This window comes from Oncorhynchus mykiss, chromosome 13, assembly GCF_013265735.2.
Source record: "Oncorhynchus mykiss isolate Arlee chromosome 13, USDA_OmykA_1.1, whole genome shotgun sequence".
NCBI lineage: Eukaryota > Metazoa > Chordata > Actinopteri > Salmoniformes > Salmonidae > Oncorhynchus > Oncorhynchus mykiss.
The window spans coordinates 36,912,721-36,934,966 of record NC_048577.1 but is presented as its reverse complement, the minus strand read 5'-3'; the positions used below and the strand labels follow the sequence as shown (position 1 = coordinate 36,934,966).

Genomic DNA, 22,246 nt, shown 5'->3' with positions numbered 1-22,246 from the left:
ACTCCCAAACACAACGCACTTTAATGGTTGCGCTTCTTTTTGAGGCATAAATGAACTTAACAGATCTAAGGACGGGAACCAATGAAAATAGTTGGGCAGGCAGGCAGGCAGGTAGGCAGGCAGGCAGGCACTGTGTATGGTAATATTGGTAGAGATCCTCCCTCTGTCTCTCCTGCTTATCCATGTCATCCTCATGAGAGAGGAAGAGTAGTCTGTTGAATACCTCACGTGTCTGATCTGTGGCACTCCCCTTCACCCTACTGTATGTGGGATCTTAATTTGAGCCTGTTTTCCACAACAGGAAAATAATCCTGCAGCAACAAGACATTTGAATTATTATGCGGATTATATAATTCATGGACAGTTTTTGTAGGGGTTGATATGTTTATGTTTTTTTGTTTGGGCAAATCACGTCTTACATTTTAAAGTGGAAATTACAAACGTAAGAAGCCTTTTTAAACCTTGAATACACTACAAGTTTGCATTTCCTGCTGTGCAGGGAAATTATCAACAACAAAAGAATGATCCAATTAAGATCCTAGATCTGTATCTTCCTCCTCTTCTTCCTCATCCCTCCCCCTCCTCCTAATCTGGTTGAACCCAGCTCCAGGGATGAAACATGCACACAGATGTTTTATTTATGTTGGAGAATCCATCTCTCTCCCTCTCTCTCTCTCTTCCCCCTGTGTCTGTCTTTCTGTGTGTGTGACTGAGTGTGAAATAAATGCTAAACAGTACCTCTGAGGAGTCCCCTCCCCTGTAGGGTGTCCGGTACAGGTGTCAGAGTACAGCATCGCCCCCTCCCTCCCCACCCCTCCCTATCCACCCTTTCTTCCTCTCCCTCTGTCATACTGTGATGACAGCTTCCTCTCTTCCTCTGACTCTTCTCGACTGAGACTCATCTGAACTGGCCTCCTGGCCTGCTACTCTGCTCCAGTCTCAAGCGCTTTACTGTTGTTTCCACTGGGAGTCACAACTGACTAGTATGCTCTTCTATCATTGTTGCCATTCTTAGTAGCAGCTGTACTAGTTGTATTCGTTTTAGTGTTGGTATTTGTTCCAAAGCCACAATCATTGCTATTCCCATACAGTAATTACAATGATACTCAGTGGGCCTAAGGAACAGTAATCTGATAGCAGATGCTGTTGTTGTGCCACTGGGCACCTGGTGCCTCCAACCCACTGGTAATCATAGGGCTCGGGTGCAGGAGATTTCTCCTCTTAGATATGCCTCCTCTTCTTCCCATTTGAACCCTTTGACATGCCTAGCACAGCTCCACGGTGGCCTCAAGTTCACAATGTAACCCTCTGGTCACCTCCAAAACACCTTTTTGGACACTTCCATCGGCATCCTACCAACCCTTAGCCACTTGCAAACAAACTCCAGCACACTTGCCAGCACCTCCCTTCTCCCCTCTGTCAGCCTGCCCTAGAGAGCAATCTCCCTCGCTCCCGGACCCTCCCTCTCTCTGTCCGTCCATCAGTCACACCAGTCAGTCCGTTCCGCTCTGAGGGTGTTCTGTACTCTCCTATTCATTTGTTTGTTTGACAGAGAGAGAGAGACAGACAGATAGAGAGAGAGAGAGAGAGATAGAGATAGAGAGAGAGAAATAGAGAGAGAGAGATAGATAGAGAGGGAGAGAGAGAGAGAGAGAGAGAGAGATGGCGAGAGAGGAAAAAAAGAGGAGAGCGCTAGCCGCTTCTCGTCATGCTGTTTTCATCTCCATTGGCTGTCAGTCATCACCTGGGCGGGAACACTCCACTGCAGGTTGGCAGAGCTGGCAGACCTGCCCCTAATTGACGCTAGTCGCTTGGAAGAGAGGAGGAAGAAGAGGGGGAGAAGGAGGCAGCTTTAATGAATCATATTGGTGTTGTTCCTCCTGTCAGTCATCCCCTATCAGTTGTCAAAAGTGAGAATAAAACTTTACTGTATAGTTTCGAGTAAACTGAGCATCATGTAGGTTCTATGCTTCTATAGTGTGATGATGTGCAGTACATTTCATATCGACTGGGTTATGTCCAATGATATTCCCAATGAAAACAAATCCAGCACATACTGTAGTAGAATAGGGCTTGTGATGCACAACAATACGTGTACCCAAAGAGAATACGAGGAACACACACACACACCCATCAGTCCAGAGAAGTAACCGTTTGTGGCAGTTTAAAACACACACACACCAATCGAACCAGCAGTGTGACTTCTCCCTGCCCCCTGCCTGGGACTGATTGGACAGTAAAGGGCAACATTAAAAGACAGTCACACCTAGACATGTATTGATCACCTCTGTCTGCATGCTGGAGAGAGACAGAAGAGAAACTCCACATAAAGACTCGCTCAACAGACTGTGTTTGTGTTTGCCAGTTAACAGTATGTGTGTTTGTAGCAGTTTGGTGCAGTTTGTTGATGTGTATAGCTGTGCGTAGGTAGCTAATGTATATAAATGGATTTCACCCGTTAGAAGTTTCGGGATTTGACTATGTGTTCATCCAAATGCAACAGTGTGCTTGCATTCTTCTCTCTGATAGCTAGTTGTATTAGGCTGACACGGTATGAGGAAGCCTGCACTAAAAGGACTCCAGTCATTCGTCATGTAAAAGCTGGTTCAACTGTCATGGAGAATTACTATCCATCTCAATGCATGGCAGAGCTCAATCTCCCAGGTGACACATTTCTCAGTATTCCAGACATCTTCCCCCTCCCGCCTCATGTCTCCTGCCCTCCCTGTCGCACAGTCCCACTGTGCCCACCTCTTCCGCCACCCCCGCCACTTCTGCCCACTACACCCCCCTGTCTCTGACAGCATGCCACCATACAGATCCTGCATGTTAATTAATGCCCGCCTGCACCGTCCTCCTCCTCGTCCCTGGTCCCGTGTGTGCTGCTCTACCCTACATACACAATCATTCATGCACACACACTCTGAGGCCAGCCAGTTATCAGCGGCCCAGCAGCGGAGTGGAGGGCTACAGAGGATGTAATTTCACTGGAGTGGAATGTGACAGCTTGACCTTCTCCTCTCTCCAGGGCCCAATCCTCATCACCATAGAGATACCTGGCTCCGCCGGGCTCCGCCGGGCACCGCGCTACACCCATATAGCCATATTATTATCAACACCATTACCATCACTTCCATACCGCCCCTCCGATATCAAACAATCGCGGTTGGAACTCATTTGCCCATCATAGTCAAGAGGAGCCCAAACACAACTCCACCATGGTCACCTCTCTAGGTGTCACAGAGAACCATAATGCCCTGTGGAGTTTCATCGTGCCTGGGTTAGACTAACTCGACTCTGTCCCGGGTGAGGCTTGTTGTGGATGTTGTCGCGTCTAGTGGTTGGTCTTACACAATCTGACGCCTGTTTCTGGCTGCTTGTGTAGAGTAGTCGATATGCCTTGACTCACATTCTGACTGAACAGCACTCCTCTGCGAAGAAGACACTGATCTTACTAGCAGTTCATTTCATAATGCTCTCTATATCATGCTGAAGGGCATTGGGCTGTGTCATGGCTTCGGAATCTAAAGCAGAGAGCTAGCCTCTCTCATTAGCCCTGGCTCTCTCGTGCCTGTGTGGGCTATATGGTTGGCACAGTGGTTGGCTTGTGGTTGGCAGGGCTAGTCGGCTGGTACAGCTGCCCTTCATACCCACAGTCTGCCATGAGAACTGGGGGTCCATGGCTACTGTGGTTTATACACTACACTCAAGGCTCTTCTCTAGCACCAGAGTCTGTGGAGGAAATGCACTTGATTCCAAACTCCTCCTGTGGCTTCTGACGTTCTGTGTGTATCCCGTATAGTCTATCTGCTCCTAGCACACTTCACCATCACCCTCTCTCAGTTCACACCAATAACATCTTCAACTCAGCGCCAGTCTGCCTGCCCGCCTCACACCACCACAAGAGTACAGAGAGAAGGAGGGAGATAGAAAAAAGAGGGGGAAGAGCAACAAGATAGAGGTAGAGAGAGGGAAGTCAGTGATTAGATGGAGACACCGATTGGGGGAGAGAGAGAGCAGAACGAGGAAAGATGGAAGGAGGGAGATGAGCAGAGAGGGAGAGATGGAGGAAGGGGTAGAGGGAAAGCGAGGGAGCGATTTAATGGTGTAATTAAGTTCCTGATAGCACTCTGGGAGATGTGCTTTGGCCAGGCTCCAGTAGAGCTTAGCACTACACCAAGGCTCTTCAGCCTGCTCTCCTCTCCTGCCTTTAGAGGAACACACACACACACACACACACACACACACATGAAGTTTAAACACACTCACACCGCACAAACACACAGACACATGGTTTCTAGCTCACTCTGTCACACACAAACACACAAACTCAGTCCATGTACAGTTGAACACACAGAGAGACACACGCACTCAGCGCTGGCAGGCTACACAACATTGCGCTAAGGCAAAAGAAGAAAGACACAAAGGAGAGAGAGAAGCGACGGATGAATATGAGCAACTGTCACTCAGATCAGGCACACTCACAGCTGCAGTGACATACACACATTACACACACACTGCTGCAATGACATACACATACACACACATTACACACACACTGCTGCAATGACATACACATACACACATTACACACACACTGGCATGCTCTTTTTTATACAAGCACACATACACATTGCATATCATTCACTCCTTCTAAAACCTCACAGAAATACCCCCCTTACACACACACACACACACACACACACACACACACACACACACACACACACACACACACACACACACACACACACACACACACACAGAGCAGCCAGTTTCCCTCAAAGCGTATCTTTAATAGCTTTAAAAGTCCTCTGCTGCCTCTCTCTCTTTGTACAGTCAGTCAGTCAGTCTAGTTTTATACTAGCTGCTGCTGGCTGGCTGGCAGCAGAATCACTCCTCACTTATCTGTGTGTGTGTGTGTGTGTGTGTGTGTGTGTGTGTGTGTCCATCTCCCTCTTCTCTCTTTCTCACTCTCTTTCTCTCGTGCTCTCTCTCTCTTTCTCTTCCTCTCTCCTCCTCTCTCTATCTCTCCATTTTTCTCTGTAACCAAGCAGGGCCTTGTCACTATGCTGCTGGGTGACAATACTCAAATTCCATTAGGGTGACCTTTGTCCATCAATTTAAGGGTCAGGGTTCAACCCAGGTACCCATGAAGTGTTGGACTACACAGGGGTGGAGTAGTCAACCTATTCCAAATAGTGCTCCCTTATTGTATTTTTCACTGTTTAGCCACTCAAATGGGATGTCTGGTGTGGCTGTAAATGTGTGATTGATGCATATCAATTATCACCTTGACCTGGCTCCTCCCTCCATCTGGGAGAGTGACATTACTCTTGTAGCCGTTATCACGGAACCACTATCTAAGAGACAATATGCGCTATGAGGACTGTTAAAATAACACCAGCTTATTTTCCCATCCGCTCAGGTTTAACGTCGTCCAGCTGAGCAAGAAATAGAGAGCGAGAGCGAGAGAGAGAGAGAGAGGGGGGGGGGGTGGGAGAGAGAAGCAACCCCTCATCTCTCCATTCCCCTTCCCTCGCCTCCTTCGGGCCACGCAGAGCAGCAGATCAATATGGGGTTTAATTGAGGAGCATGTGTATTATTCTTCTGAGTTGTAGTAGTTGGGATCTGTTGGGATTTGTCCCCGAGGAAGAAAAGGATTGCAAAGAGAGAGCGACAGAGACTCGGAAATAGGACAGAATATATAGCAGTCGCTTCTTTTAGTTGTGTTTGTTTAAACTCCCGGAGCGGAGCATATGAATCTTGTGCGTCGTTGCATGCACTTATTTTCTGGGGATACCGCGTAATATTTACGCGCTGTGAAACACCGAGCTGGAGCGAAGTCTATTCGGTCCTGGACGCACGATGCTGATCGGTACGTCTGGAGCTTTTTACCTTGTATTCAGAAACCGCGCTGATGTGGTTTCGAGGGTCCGCTGTCCGTTCTTTCATTTCTGGAGACGTGTAGCACACGGTCGGGCGCCTAGAACACATGACTCAAGCACTGGTCGGTTTAGCCCTTTTAAACGTATGTGAATTTTATATCAAATGTGACAACGTTTTATAGAAATATAGCTTTGTAAGTTGTACGCCAAGACCAGTGCGCAGTTGAATTCTCAAATATGAATGAGGGACAGTCACATTCAGACGCAGATTAATGTGCAGTGTTGGGTGGTAATTGTAGCCTACGGCATTTCTTTGTTTATTTATTCTTCTGAAATACACAAGTGGAATATTTGTCTTGCCAGACCATTGGAAGTGTAGGATACCGCAGCTACCCGAAGATTACGCACAATGATCCCGTAAAATCTCCTTCAAGTTCGGAGTTGTGGATCATCAGTGACGTTAAGCCTGCAAATATGTATTCCTTCTATTAACAGTTAAAATGTAAGTTTTCTTTAATAAGATATTACATGCTGTCGAAAGTAGGCTACCGGTCATTTTTGGGACAAAATCTTAGGATTTTGGAATGATGAGATATTTATATTTGAACATTTCTCATGTGATTTATCTTCAAGGACGAATCCAGTGTATGCCAAACTTTGTATTCAACAAATATGAATGTATCTGCTGTTTTGATGTTGAGCTTGATTTGATCTCTCCTCAACTTGACGGGGGCGTAGGCTATCGGTGTCAGACCTGTGAAAACTTGAATTAAATATTTACAGAAACCGCTCCTCTAATGCATTTGAAAAGCCTCGCGGCTCCTTGTTGGTTAACTATAATAACGTCATTATTCATGTTAGACCTTAGAAACGAAATATGAAAGTGAATGATTGCCTTGTTAAAACGCGGTCCTCTCCGGGATTCTGCTTCTTCAATGATGGGGGGAAGGGGGGTCTCGACGAATCATGATTCACAATAGACTTTCTGTGGTATAGGCTATTGCAATAGGTTAATCAATTTCATTTATATTGTCAATAGTAATTCATGGACATCTTACGTTTTGTAATTTAAGATATAGATTTAGTACATATCTATCGATTGTCTGCATAGGATTGAGGATTTTTCCTTTGAGAAAGACAGAGGCTACTCAATAGACAGGAATTTATTGATCAACACACACTGGTCAATTTGCATTATGGGTTATATCACACCATTAAGCAAAATCACTAAATACTATTATAGATCAGCCATGGCCTGCCCTCTATACATAGGAGCCACCTGCCCTCTATACATAGGAGCCACCTGCCCTCTATACATAGGAGCCACCTGCCCTCTATACATAGGAGCCACCTGCCCTCTATACATAGGAGCCACCTGCCCTCTATACATAGGAGCCACCTGCCCTCTATACATAGGAGCCACCTGCCCTCTATACATAGGAGCCACCTGCCCTCTATACATAGGAGCCACCTGTCCTCTATACATAGGAGCCACATGTCCTCTATACATAGGAGCCACCTGCCCTCTATACATAGGAGCCACCTGCCCTCTATACATAAGAGCCACCTGTCCTCTATACATAGGAACCACCTGCCCTCTATACATAAGAGCCACCTGCCCTCTATACATAAGAGCCACCTGTCCTCTATACATAGGAGCCACCTGCCCTCTATACATAAGAGCCACCTGCCCTCTATACATAAGAGCCACCTGCCCTCTATACACAGGAGCCTATTGTATAGGCCTATTTTCTAGCAGTACTTTTTTATTTATTTTCCCTGATAGGCCAAGGTTACAGGAACCTTGCAGCAACCTTGACTGGTTGTCTTACTGCTCTCCTCTGGATCTCATCACAGTTGCCTCTGAGAAACTGAAACAAGATGTATGACCCTATCAGTCCACTCTGAAATGGAGGACTTTGCCGTTTTCTCTATACATGATCCTGCAACCCATGACAACGTCGAGGCAGTCTGTGTATTGGTAGTGTGGTTGAGAGGGGTGTGAGAGAGAAGACAGACATATGTACTGCATGGCCGAGACTACACTAACCTAACACTGCTCTGCTGCCATTTTACTCCGCTGCCAGAGTCACTACTGGAATGGATGTGTCCTATATGACATCTGTCTCTGCATATATCAGGCATGGAGCCCATCTTTCCAACTTAGAGAGAGAGGGAGACAGAGAGAGAGAGCAAGAGAGAGACACACGCACACACACACACACACACACAGACACTGACACACACACACAGACACTGACACACACACACACACACTGACACACACACACACACACTGACACACACACACAGAGACACAGGGCCCCCTCCAGGGATGATGGATAAGCCTTTAACTGAGATTGCGGGGTGCTCTCAGATCCCAGAGCTAGCTCTTAAAATGGCTTCGGTAAAAAACACTGATGAGTCGTGCAAATGGTTTCCATTAGCATTTCTCCAGGTCTTTATTCCTGTTCGTAATGTCTTTCTGGCAGGCCTACAGGGGAGAAAGATGCATGTGGAGCACAAAGCTGCCAATGAGATGTATGGTGGAGTATTTAGGAGGTCTATTTTACTGTTCTGTTCTCACCTAGACCCTCACCACTAGCATCGGTCAAGCCATAAATTGAAATCACCCCACCCATCAGACTGTGGTGCATAAAAACGCAGTCACTTTTCAGACACAGTTTGGTGGGGGACAGCGGGATCTCACACACACACACACACACACACACAGTTCCTTGTGGATACACTGACTGTCCAATGACATCACCATGGTCTTGTGTGAGTGGGGAAAGGTTTGTGGTCTGACTGGGGGGGGGGAGACCTTGCCTCTAACAACTGACCCTCACTCCACCCCTTACCTGTTCTCCCACCTTACCCCCAGGCTGCAGAAGGCCTGATTATAGCCCTGCCTGTCTGTGCCTTTGGGAGGAGACTCTTTCCTTTCTTCTCCTCGGCTGCTCTTATCTGTGGGATCAGGGAAACGGGAGGGAGCTGAAAGGACAGGCTTAATCTGTGGTAAACAGGGGCCCAGACCTGGGCTAGGCTAGGGGTAATTACAGGGGGGTAGGGTTACCCTCTGGATGGATGGGTGGGTGAATGGGTGGGTGGGTGGGTGAGTAGGAAGGTATAAATGCTTACTTACAAACCCTTAACCAACAATGCAGTTTTAAGAAAATACCAACAAAAAAGTAAGAGATAAGAATAAAAATAATTAAAGAGCAGCAGTAAATAACAATAGCAGGGCTATATACAGGGGGTACCGGTACAGAGTCAATGTGCGGGGGCACCGGTGTCGAGGTGCCCCCGCACAAATCCATGTCATTTTCAGTGTTATTGTAATCCACAGTATACACATTTTACATTTACGTTTGAGTCATTTAGCAGACACTCTTATCCAGAATGACTTACAGTTAGTGCATTCATAAGTGAATTTAAAAGCCTTGTGCTTTACACAGTCATGGCTATAGACAGTGATACGATCTATGGACACTTCCAGGCATGGGCTACTTGTGTTCCATAGTCCAGTCCATTCTGTTCTGTTCCCAGGCAGGCGGTGTGGAAGGCCAGTCTGTCTGTAGCGTTGGGTAATTGCATGGTTGTTTGATGTCCCCAGGTGTTCATGGTGTAAATCAGTGGAGCTAATTAAAAAGGCTGTGTTGTTGGACTGAAGAAAAATAAGAGTTTGTCTGAATGCCATAGTTCACTTCTCACCAACTGCCCTCTCCGAGCTCTCACATCGTCATACTCCACATACTAACATCACAGGGTATGTATGTGACGTGGTATTTGTGGCATGTATGGCTGTGTGTCTATGTCTTTGAGACTGTGTGTGTGTGTGTGTGTGTGTGCGTGCGTGCGTGCGTGTAGTAAGGCAGCCATGGACATTTAGTTTGCTGCTCCTGGACAGGTACAGAGGCAGAGACGGGCTTGATGGATGGATTTCCTGGACCTCCCATCTCCTCCTCCATCCCTCATGGTTGCCTTGGCAGTGGTAGCTCTCCTGCTCTTTGTGACTTAACCCAGCTCCACCTGCATTGTAGGGCCAGCACACTATGCACACAGAGAGACAAAATATACAGGAAACATCCTACCTCACCCCCTATGCTATTCCACCTCCTGATCTCCCAACCCTCCTACACACACACACACACACACACACACACACACACACACACACACACACACACACATTATGTCCTTCTATCCTCTTGGGGACATTTCCTTTCAAAATGATATTTTCCCTAACCCTTACCATAATCCTAACCTTAACCCTAATTCTAAACCTATGTCTTACCCTAACCCTAATTCGAACCCTAACACTAATTGTAACCCTAACCCTAAACCTAACCCCCAAGCTTAAAATAGCCTTTGTCCTCATGGGGATGTGGGAAATGTCGCCACGAGGGAGAATTTTCCTTGATTTACTATCCTTATTGGGACATTTGGGGATTTTAGGTCCCCACAAGGATAGAAGAACCAACCAAGGCATACATAAGCACACACACACACACTTTATCTGTTTCTCTCACACACACACACACATAAACCTGGCTATCCTACCTCCCTCACCCCAGGGCCTTGCCCTGCTCTGTATGCCTCATGGTTGTGTATGGACAGGGGGTGAGCTGGGTAGGAGCTGATTCCCAACCCCCTTTATCCAGTTAGAGCCCCCAGGTCCAGGTACTGCTCTCTCTCTCTGTATCTACTGCCTGGCTGCGTCTCTGTCATCCCTCCTAACATGACACAGAGTTACTTACCTTGTTAGTCCCAGCAGAGATGCATGCTAGGTGATGTTTTCCTATGCTTTGATGGATCTGGGGGGATGGTGGTGGGCTTAACGGATTGTATAGTTCAGTCAACTAATGATATGTGTCTACCTGGCCCTGCAGGGGCTTTAAAGCCAGGCCATGTTCTCTCTCTAATTTTCTCTTCTAATTGAGTGTTTCTTAGTGTTGTTTAGTGAGTCATACATCTGTATGTACACCCTTGGTGTATGTATGTATGTGTGTGTGTGTGTGTGTGTGTGTGTGTGTGTGTGTGTGTGTGTGTCCTCCCTGGCCCGGGTCCACTGCGGGGAGTGACAGTCATTACAGTGAAGTGACAGTGGGGGCTTGATTGGCCTGCCTGCTGAATTGACGTGATGATTACTGTGTGTTAGGGGCTGGGGGGGGGGTTGGGGGGGGGGGGGGGCTTATGGGAGGCATATGGGGGGCCCAGCAGGGGATCTGACAACATTAAAAAAATTCCCTGGAACAACACTGCTGGATGCTGAACAGCAAAGCCAGTCCACTTTAGCCCCTTATTCTCCAAGGCTAAAAATGATAAACAACTCAGCCTATTATTGTGTGTGTGTCGTGCATATAGGCTACGTTTTCATTTGCGTTGTCAGCTTGTGTGTGTGTGTCTGTGTTATGTACATTTTTGTTTCCGTTATATGCCTTAGTGTGTGTCTGTGTGTGCACAACCTCTTGCCAGCTGCTGTCTCCTGGAGGCAGCTTGCTCTTTTAAAGTGAAGTGGGGGAATCGTCCTCCACTTGACTTTGAGACCTTTGGTTAGAGGAGGAACAGAGAGGACAGACCTTAACAACAGACACAAGCCAAGAGAAGAGGAGAAATCAGGAGAGAGATAAAGAGAGAGAGAGAGAGAGATGGTAAGGGAGATTTAAAAAGAGGTGAAAGAAGGAAGGTGCATTTCTCGTTCATTCTCTTCCAATGTGTTTCCTGGTCATCACATCAGGCAGTCTAACTTCCCTAACCCTTAAAGAATGGGTTGTGGCTCGCAAAACAACAAACATAATTGATTTTACCATCAAAACCAGGGAGGGCATCCATCACAACAATGTGGTTCTCTCTCAGGCACTGATCTGGAATTCTCCAGGGTCCACTTCACAAAATAGAGTGCAGCGTGTGTAAAGGATGGTAGCCACCAGTATGCATAGACACACTGGATATGTCCCAAATTGCATCCTATTCCCGATATAGTGCACTACTTTTGGCCAGAGCCTAATGGTCCCTGGTCAAAAGTAGTGCACTACATAGGGAATAGGGTGCCGTTTGGGACGCAACCACTGGTGGATCTGTTTGCTTTGTTAGCCGTTTGGCTGCTCACCTCAGCCTGCCTGTACTGGCTCTGTAATCTCAGGAGTATTTATTTAACAGCCCACTGCACACTGGATTAATTAGACCTGCAGTGAATTAAATGCTTTGCCCTGGTCCTCTACCCACACACACACTACCCAGCTAGCGCATAATGTTCTGATAACCATATGTTTCTTAGAGCTTGGCGAGAGCATGGTTGTCCTATGGTTATTTTGCATACAACCTTTCCACAATGTTCTGGGAATGGTGCCAGGATATCCAGCTAGCACATAACGTTCTGAGAACCATATAGTTCTTATTTGGGAGTTTCAGTACTCCAGGATAACTTTTTTCTGCGTGTTTCCTCGTGGTTCTATTTGAAGTATTGTTCAGAGAACATTACGAAAACGTTATTCTGTTGGAAAAGTTTTGTACTTCAGCGTAACATTCTCAGGTTCTCGTGGTTCTATTTAAAGTCATGTCAGAACGTTCAGAGGACATTAAGAAAATGTTGTGGGAAAATGTCAGTACTTCAGTAATGTTTTCTGCAGGTTTCGTTAGGGTTCTATTTAAAGTCATGTTGTCAAAACATTAAGAAAACTTTCCATAAAAACCATAAAACATTAACGTTCAAAGAACGTTATTTAAAACATATAGATTCCGTTCTCGGCATGAACAAAATTCTTGTTAAATGTGTTCAGGTGTGTTGGCCATGCCCACACACCTGATCTTAATGAGTGCTTGTTTCCTTTGAGAACAGACAATCATTGGTTCATATCTCACTGGGTTACAATAAAAGAGTTTGCATGATTAATGCCTAAGCAAATTAATTTGTGCTTGGAGTTCAAAACAGTTAGCTTGGGTTAACTGTGTTAGGTTATTTGAAGGTAATTCAATAATACTTATGATATCTGTTCTCAGAACGATGAACAAACCTCCAAGAAAACATTCTCAAATCCTCCCTGCGACCTAACATTTGTGTTCCCAGAACAGGCCAAATTTTCACTTCCATTCTCAGAATATATTTTTTTTAAATGCAGTTTTACCAGTCAGAAAACCTATGGCTTCGTTCCCAGAACCAATGGGAAACAAAACAACGTATGTTCCCATAACTTACAAGGAACCAAATGTGTTAGCCTGGAAACATCCTCTGACACACATGCACACTTATGATTGGGGGGGGGTGAGTCAACAGCAGGTGCAAGTGAAACGTTTTAATAAAATAAAACAAAACCTAGAACACAACACTAACATGAGGCATAACACCGATACACAAGAAAAATACCAGATATGGGAGATTGACATAAAGGGGAGGAAATGAGGAAGTTAATTGAGTCCAGGTGTGAATCGTAATGATTCACAGGTGCACATAATGATGAGTGCCAGGTGTGCGTAATGATGAATCCCAGGAACTGTGGATAGTATTGTGGTTAGTATTCTGGCGACGTCGGAGGGGAGGAGGAGGAGCAGATGTGACAGTACACACCACCCCCCCAGCCCCCCCGACGTGCGTCTTCAGCCGCAGTATGACGCTGACGAGGACGAAGAGCGGGTCGGTCCGGGTGGCAAAGGTGGAAATCACGGATGATGTTGGGGTCCAGAATATCCTCCACCGGAACCCAACACTGCTCCTATGGGCCATACCCCTCCCAGTCCACCAGATACTGGAGCCATTCCCACTATGTCGGGAGTCCAGTAGGGATCTGACTGCGTACACCGGGCCCCCCCTCAATGTTCAGGGGGGGTGGGTCATGGGGACAGCATTAGGTAGGGGACCAGGAACCACCGGCCTGAGAAGGGAGACATGAAAAGAGGCTGAGATACGGTAGTGACTGGGTAATTGTAACCTGTGTCACCTCATTGACCCTCCGGAGAACCTTAAACGGCCCCACAAACCAGGGGCTCAGTTTCTTGCAGGGCAGGTGGAGTGGGAGGTTCCTAGTAGAGATCCCCAGGATGGAACAAAGGGGTCTCACTGCGGTGACGGTCTGTCTGCTCCTTCTGACGACGGCGCGCTGGAGTCTCGTGTGCATTGTTCCACACCTCCTCCACGTTCCGGAACCACTCATCTACCACAGGAACCGTGGGGCCAGGGCGGGCTGGAAAACCAAAACACACTGGAAGGGGGTCAACCCAGTGGAGGAGTGACATAGAGTTCTGGGCGTAATCTGCACAAGGAAGGAAACGTGTCCACTCACCCTGCCGGTCCTGACAGTGACTCCTCAGGAACCTCCCCAGCTCCTGATTCATCCTCTCCACCAGCCTGTTAGCCTGAGGCTGATACCCAGATGTGAGGCTAACCGTGACCCCATGCTTCTCCAAGAATGTCCTCCATACTCGGGATGTGAATTGGGGGCCACGGTCCGAGACAATGTCCTCCGTAAGGCCATAATGCCAGAAAACCTGTTGGAAGAGTGCCTCAGCAACCTGGAGAGCAGTGGGAAGACCAGGAAGAGTGATTAATCGACATGATTTGGAGACTATCCACTTCCACCAGAATGGTGGGGAAACCATCAGAAGGGGGAAGATCAGTAACAAAGTCAATGGATAGATGGGATCAGGGTCGCTGAGGCACGGAAAGCCGCAGGAGCTTCCCTGCTGGAGCGTTCCAGGGGGACTTGGTTTGAGCACAAACCAGTTGACATACCGCGTAATATCCTGCACCAAGGTGGGCCACCAGTATTTCTCAGAGATCGATTAGGCAATAGGTCAGCGTGAAGTAAAAGCTGGTGAAGAAGAGGGCCCATCTGGCGTGGCATGGATTCAGTCTCCTCACTGTCCGTATGGAGTCAAGGTTCCGATGGCCGGTGAGGATGATGAATGGTTCGTTGGGACCCTCCAGCCAGTCTCTACACCTCTAATGCCAACTTCAGCACCAAGAGCTCCCGATTGGCGACAGCGTAATTCCTGTGGGGGACAGTTTCTTGTAGAAAAAAGCACAAGGATACCATTTCAGTGGGTCCCCGTGTCCTTGTGACAAAACTGCCCCGACACCCACCTCTGATGCGTCTACCTCAACCACAAAAGGCAGCATAGTGATTTAGCAAGGGGGCGGAGGTGAAACACCCCTTGAGGAGATGAAAGGCCTCGTTGGCTGCTGGAGACCAAACCAACCTACGAGGCCCACACTTGAGGAGCGAAGTGAGGGTGGTGGCTACAGTGCTGAATCTCCTGATGAAGCAGCGGTAAAAGTTGGCAAATCCCAAAAACCATTGTAACCGCTTGGTGGTTGGGACTGGCCATGACCTTACCGCATCTACCTTCTTGTCCTCCATCCTCACTCCCTGCGGGTTGATTTGGTAGCCCAAGAAGGAGACTGCCCGCTAGTGGAATTGGCACTTCTCTGCCTTGATGAACAGGTGGTTAGCCAAGAGGTGTTCCAGGACTGCTCGAACGTGAGTGATGTGATCTTCCAGGTTGGTTGAGAAGATCAGGATGTCATCGATGTACACAATCCCCTGACATCCGAGCATGTCCCCGAACACCTCATTAACGCATTAACGAATGCCTGGAACACCGACGGAGCATTGGCTAAGCCAAAGGGCATATCTAAGTACTCATAGTGACCAGACGTCATGCTGAACGCCGTCTTCCACTCATCCCCCACCCGGATGCGAATGAGATTGTAGGCACTCCACAGGTCCAGTTTGGTGAAGAACCGGGCCCCGCGGAGCTGCTCGATGGCAGACGGCACCAGCAGGAGAGGGTACTGATACTTCGTGGTCATTGAGTCCACGGTAATCGATACAGGGACTCCTACCTCCATTGGTTCACTTGCCAAAGGAGGGAGAGAAGCGATGGAAATGCCGATGTTTCCAGAGGAGCTTATCCAAACAGATGGCCATCGTAATGTGATGCCCCTCGGGCGAGGTTGTCATCCCAGCAGGCCAGTTCCGTCTGGACCTCTTCATGCAGACCTCTTCTAAATAACGTGCTGAGCGCCGGCTCATTCCAGCCACTGGAAGCTGCTACACCGGAAGGTAAGCGCATACTCAGCGGCCATCTGATTCCCCTGCTGGAGCTGAAGCAGACACTCACCTCCCTCTCTGCCATCTGCGGGATGATTGTAAATACATTTAAACAGAGTCATGAACCCCTCATAAGACTCAAGCTCTTCCTCCCTCCCAGACGGCCGTAGCCCATTCCAATGCCCGTCCAGTCAGCAGAGAGATAACCGTAGCAACCTTAGACCTCTCGGTGGTGGGGGCTCCCATCTGATCTGCGAAATAGAGGAAGCACTGAAGACGGAAGCCAAGGCATTTAGATGTCGTCCCGTCATATTTCTCCGGGAGAGATAGATGGGCAACGCTGACCTGAGCGGGTTGCTGAATGGGCTGGTGTGCTGACTCGTTGGGTAGACTGGCTCTAGAATATCCTCCGCTGTTGGGACATGGTAGACTGCGGAGAACATCTTCCGTGGCCGTCCCCAGTTGAGCCAGCTGATCACGGTGTTGACGACGAAGGTCACCTTGTTCATCGATCGTCTGGGAGGAGCCCGGTTGTCCTGCTGCTTCCATATTTTGAGTTGGTATTGTGTAATGATGGGGCGGTGAGTCGGTAGCAGGTGCAACGTTTTAATAAAACACCAAGAACACAACATTAACATGAGGCATAACGCAGATACACAAGAAAAATACCAGATATGGGAGAGGGACATAAAGGGGAGGAAATGATGACGGTAATGGAGTCCAGGTGTGAATCGTAATGATTCACAGGTGTGCGTAATGATGAGTGCCAGGTGTGCGTAATGATGAATCGCAGGGCCGGTGGTTAGTATTCTGACGACGTCGTACGCCAGAGGGGAGGAGTAGGAGCAGGAGCAGACGTGACACAAACACACACACACACACACACATAAACAGTACATGGAGGTTTATCAACCTTGCTATGATGATCAGTCCTACTGCAGCACTATTAGCCAGGGACAGAAGCAGTCAGTTTGAGCGGCTTTGAACTTTTCTGTCTCAATCTCAGTGGCTCTCAGCCGCAGGTTCAAATTAAGAAGAGCGAAAGAGGGAACGGAGAAAATCGTGCAGATGGGAAAAAAATAAAGGGTGTACTGTAGAGAAGAGAGGAGAACAGTGTGGATGTACAGTAGGCTCTCATTGTGATCCACATTTCTCCTTTGTTATTATTTAGCTGTATGAATAGCAATAGAAAGAGCCTACAGTGGCTGACGCATGTGTCTTTCCTTGAGGAGTTTCTCCACCTTCCTTCTATACCTCTCAGGTCTGGAGAGCCTGGGTGACTCAATGGCATTGAAAAAGCCTAATTACGACATGGAGACTAGTGTTGGAATTCTATTATAGTTCCTGAGCAACCAGTCCCTCACTCTCAACACTCTATGTATCTTCCTTTTCAAACTACCTGTCTCTCTCTCCTCTTTTTATTTCTGTCTCTCATTTTCACCCTGCATTCCTTCCCCTCTATCTCCAACATCTCCTATATCTATCTCCAAGCCACTCTGTTTCTCTCTCTCTCTCTCTCTCTCTCTCTGCCCCTCATAGCCGTGGGAAGTAGTTTGGGGTGGGCGTGCTGCGATTTTATTTTTAGACGACAGGGGTGAGAGGGCCTGGACAAATATTTTTGCCCGTGCTGCAGATGTCTATATCGGTCCACTAAATACAGGACTATTAAAGGCCCATTGCATTACTTTTGTGAGAAATAAAATTAATGTATATATCTTTTTTAATATATATATTTTTTTTTCTCCCTAATTTTCAGCAGGTCCTGCAGCCCCCTCAGAACCCCTTTTTCCCGTGACTATGCTCCCCCTCCCACTTTCTCTGAGGGCCTCAGAGGAAATATCCAGTCTCTGTGTATGCTGATTTCTGCAGCGCTGGCTGCCATTCTGCACATTAGCGTGTGACAATGGTTCTCTTTGAAGTGGGTTATCCTAGCGCCTAGTGCGGCTCCCAGCCTCCCAGTCCAGCCCAGCGCTGCTGTCTGCCTGCCTGCTGCAGAAATGTGCCAGCCAACTCACTATGCAGACAGGGCCAGCTGTTAGCATGGGCACTGGCAGACGTGTACACACACACACACACACACACACACACACACACACACACACACTGTATCACCTCATGTGCACTCTAAACAATCACACACCTACACATGCTTTACACACATACCAATTTTCTATGTGTACATCCTCAACACAGGGACACACACACATTCTGTGCCAGATAACAGCCACTCCCATCCATCAGTTCCTCTATCAACACTCCATCCATCTTTCTCTCTGTCTGGCTCTGTCTTCTCTCTCTCTCTCCCCCACTCCTCTCTCTCTATAGTCCAATCTGAAGGCGTAGTAAAGCTGCTTCTTTCATTGGAGTAAATGCCTTTTATCCCAGCTCCCTTATGAGCAAGCTGATAAGGAATGCCTTTTATCCAAAGCATATAGGCTTTTTTCAACTGTTTGTGTGTGTGTGTGTGTGTGTGTGTGTGTGTGTGTGTGTGTGTGTGTGTGTGTGTGTGTGTGTGTGTGTGTGTGTTCAAACATGCAGAGTTTATTTAGGCATGTGACTTTTTTTTATGCCATTTATGTGAGATTATCTCATGCATGTGTGTAGATCACGTAGACACACACACACACACAGAAGAAAAACAGGCGACCCAGGGTGGCAGAAACCTTGCTGGTTCTTGCAATTTTAACGTGACATTTCTGTGATTACACATAATCCTATGAGGACAGTTGCGATTAAGTGGGGCTAGGTAATCATCTCACTCCCTCACTTCTGGTGTGTGTGTGTGTGTGTGTGTGTGTGTGTGTGTATGCATGCATGCGTACGTGTGTCTGTGTGTGTGTGTGTATGATTGCTCATGCTTGCGTGTGTGTTGTGAAGGAGGTTGTCTAGGGAATTGATTAAGACTGTGGAGTGGATTTGTTGGCGGGCACAGTAGATTATCCTTGGCTGTGTTTGACTCAGTAGCTGTGTAAACTAAGCCCTGTCCGACCTACAGACTCCTGTCTCCTCTCTCCCACAGCTTTTTTAGATTCAATTTAGGATCCCCATTAACCGACGTCAGCTGCTAGTCTTCATGGGGTCAGACACATAACGAAAACAGACAAAAATACTTTTCAATTTACATACATTTAAAAACATGACCGTAAATGTTACAGGTAGGTCCGCTCGGGTAGAGGCTTCTTGTTTTATTTGTTTCTTCAAGATATTGTTGCTGTTTGCTTTAAGTCATTTGAGACGGGAGCTCCATGTGATCATGGCTCTGTATAACACTGTGCGTTGCCTCGAATTCGTTCTGGATTTGGGGACTGTGAAGAGACCCCTGGTAGCATGTCCTCTCTCCCACAGCAAAGATATTGACAGGCGTTGGATGGCCTCTGATGAGGTGTGATGATTCAAATGGAACAACAACACACACACTCTTTTGTGGTAGGAAGTGTGAGACTTTCCTTTTTGACTGATTTTTGATTTGACAGGTCAGCCTTTATCTCCCCTGTTTCCTCATGTATATTTCCTTTTTTCTCTGAGACATTAATTTCTAAGTAGCTTTTTTTCATCCTACAGTTCCTGGGTCAGTCTCAGTGTAGTGATTCTCATGGTGTCCTGTGTCCTTGGCCCCAGGATTCATGCATTGTGTTGTGTTGCGTTGTGTACTGCGTTCTTGCTCTCTGTGTGACTGTGTGTCTGTGACAGAGAGCAGGGCAGAGCCTGGTAATGCAATATAATATCATGCAATAGGTTCGAGCTCCGCTCTGGCCTGGTTTGGAGGTCTGCTCTGTGTGGTACCGTTCCACTTCATTTCCCCCTCTGAAGGGAAGTCTGGAGGAATGAGACGTAGGCTACAGCCCGGCCCTAACTGCGTCTAGTAGTGCAACATTAGGGAAACTGCGAGAGTTGTTGGACCCATTGTAACACAAAAAAAATCCTCCCTCGCCCCTTCTCCCTCCCCCCCGAATCATACGGTGTTTTTTCCATGAGGCTGATGATTCTATTCAGGAGGAATGGTAGAATAGTAGAAAGGGGCTGATGGAACATAACGAGGGTGAAGTGTTGTACAACGTTGCATCTGTTCAACCTCTGGTGGTTTGACCCCAGCAGACATTTACCCAGACAGAACATCTAACAGACAGAGAGGAGTGAATTCATCAATGAGGGGAGATTGTGATCACACAAACCCCATGCGCCCCTCCCATCCCCCACCCACCAGTTAAAATCAGCAGCTCATTATTACAATCAAATCCACGGTTTGCTCTTTCTGCAATATCAAAATTGTGCCAAGCTGCTGTGGCTTTGTGCTTTTGGTGTGTGTGTTTGTGTGTGTGCGTGCGTGTGTGTTTGGGTTTGAATGGGTGGGTGGGGGTATTTAAGGAGATACAGGTGGTATAGATGACCACATGGTTCCAGACCCAGATCACACCTTAGAATATTGTGTTTGTGCTTGGAGACAGCTGGCTTAGTATCCGTCTCGACCCAGGCATCATCCCAGACATCTTCAGATGAATCAACAGAGTGAGTCAGAGGTCATGACAGGGATAATCATTAAGGGTTGGGTCAAGACAAACAGAGAAGGAGGTTCTGTAACAGAAAGAAGTGGATTGTAGTAATAGGATGTTGAAGTTAATAGATGTCATTGCCGTGCTAGTCTTATAGAGATTGCAGAGTGAACCTGGGCTTTATAGTAGTATCTCTCTCTCTGTGTGTGTGTGTGTGTGTGTGTGTGTGTGTGTGTGTGTGTGTGTGTGTGTGTGTGTGTGTGTCCCCGCGCGTGCGTGTCCGACCCCCAGCCATTTAGTCCAGTCCAGATTAACCCCTTAATCCCCTTTGTCTTGGGAGACCACCGGGCGGGGCCAGTCTGGTCAGGTTTAGTCTGGAGTAGGTGAAGTTTACTGTCAAAGGTTATGGACGATTGGCTGTGCTGTGACACTCCAGTGTTACGTCATCTTCTTTATCACACTGTATCTATTTCATGGTAGTGTCTGTTTCGTTAAAGGAGAACATACTGCCACATAGTTACATGTCCTGTATCTGTCTGTAGGCTTTACCTCTGTTACTGTTTCCCTCTGTCTGTCCAGTCCCCTAGGGAGTCAGTCTAAGATTACACAGGATGAGGACTTAATCTACCGTGTGTGTGTGTCCCTCCCAATGACCCCCAAGCTCATTCTCCATCTCTTTATTCCATCGTATTCCCTTGCTCCCCTGGTAGGTGGCACTATTTGACGCTTGCGAACACTCCAGTGGCTTTCAATTGGGATTTATGTCCGTTTGAAATCTGCAAAGGCCTCCGTGGCTGAACAGGAGAGAGGGGGAATAGAGAGGGAGAGCAAGAGATGGAGAAGGAAAGGAGAGAGACGGAGCGTTTTGTAGTTGGTTTCTCAGCTCTGTGGTTCCACTCTATTCCTCCGGAATCTGAGGGGACAGCTCACTATATCATTCAGCTGTTTGTTATTTTGTCTAACCAAGGAGTGGGCTGCCGAAGGGACAACGTGTCTATCTACCTCCCCCACTGCCTGAAGGTGAATCCCATGCATCACTCGGAGTGTGTGTGTGTCTCTCATTCTGGCTCTCTCTCTCTCCCTCGCTCCCCATCTCATGCTCTCTCCCTCGCTCTCTCTCTCCCGCTCCCCATCTCATGCTCTCTCCCTCGCTCTCTCTCTCCCACTCCCCATCTCATGCTCTCTCCCTCGCTCTCTCTCTCCCGCTCCCCATCTCATGCTCTCTCTCTCGCTCCCTCTCTCGCTCTCTCTCTCTCTCTGATGTGTGTGCGCGTGAGGTTTATTCCTCGGGTATCAGGTGTCCGGGGCCATTGTTCAAGCTGACTGAACTGAACCAGACTGAATTCCTGTGATTCACTTTTCTACTCCAGCCGAGTTAAAGCAAACAAATCCCATGTGGTGTTCTATGTTTGACTAGACTTAAGAACCATTACGCAGTCGGTTATTTTTGTTTCTTGTGTGTGTGTCTCTTTCTCACTCTTTTTCTTTTCCCACCCTCTTATCTCTCTGTTCCTACACTACATATCCGCTCCGCTGTGTCCTCTAAACAGTTCCTAAAGTTATTCTCTGCGTTCTGTTGTTGATACAGACCGTGGCTGTACGGCTGGTAGGAGTTAATGGAGTTCTTTGGTTTAATACAGAAGTGAGTGTTTATCAGTGGTCTCTGGGGCTTTGCTGAGGGGAAATGGCGAAATGTGTTTGAAATTCCTGGTGCTTCTGCTCTTTCTGCGTTGGCTCATAAAAGCCAGGGGAAAGGTTACTGCAAATGTCACTCAGTGTTGGGCTGATGAGCAAGGCTCTCACTCCCTCCACCCTCCAT

General features: G+C 47.5%; 1 protein-coding gene across 4 annotated transcripts in view; it reads left to right on the top strand.

Moving 5' to 3' along the window:
- Positions 1–22,246, top strand: part of LOC110485161 (zinc finger protein 385C) — a 215,966-nt gene that overhangs the window by 138,429 nt on the left and 55,291 nt on the right. The window contains exon 1 of one of the 4 annotated variants that reach the window (XM_036940960.1): positions 5,366–5,878. The exons of the other annotated variants lie outside the window; for them this stretch is intronic. Within the exon in view, the coding sequence (XP_036796855.1) occupies positions 5,869–5,878 (10 nt within the window). The 5' untranslated portion in view covers positions 5,366–5,868. Of the gene's footprint in view, positions 1–5,365; positions 5,879–22,246 lie in introns of those variants that run through there. 4 annotated transcript variants of the gene reach the window in all.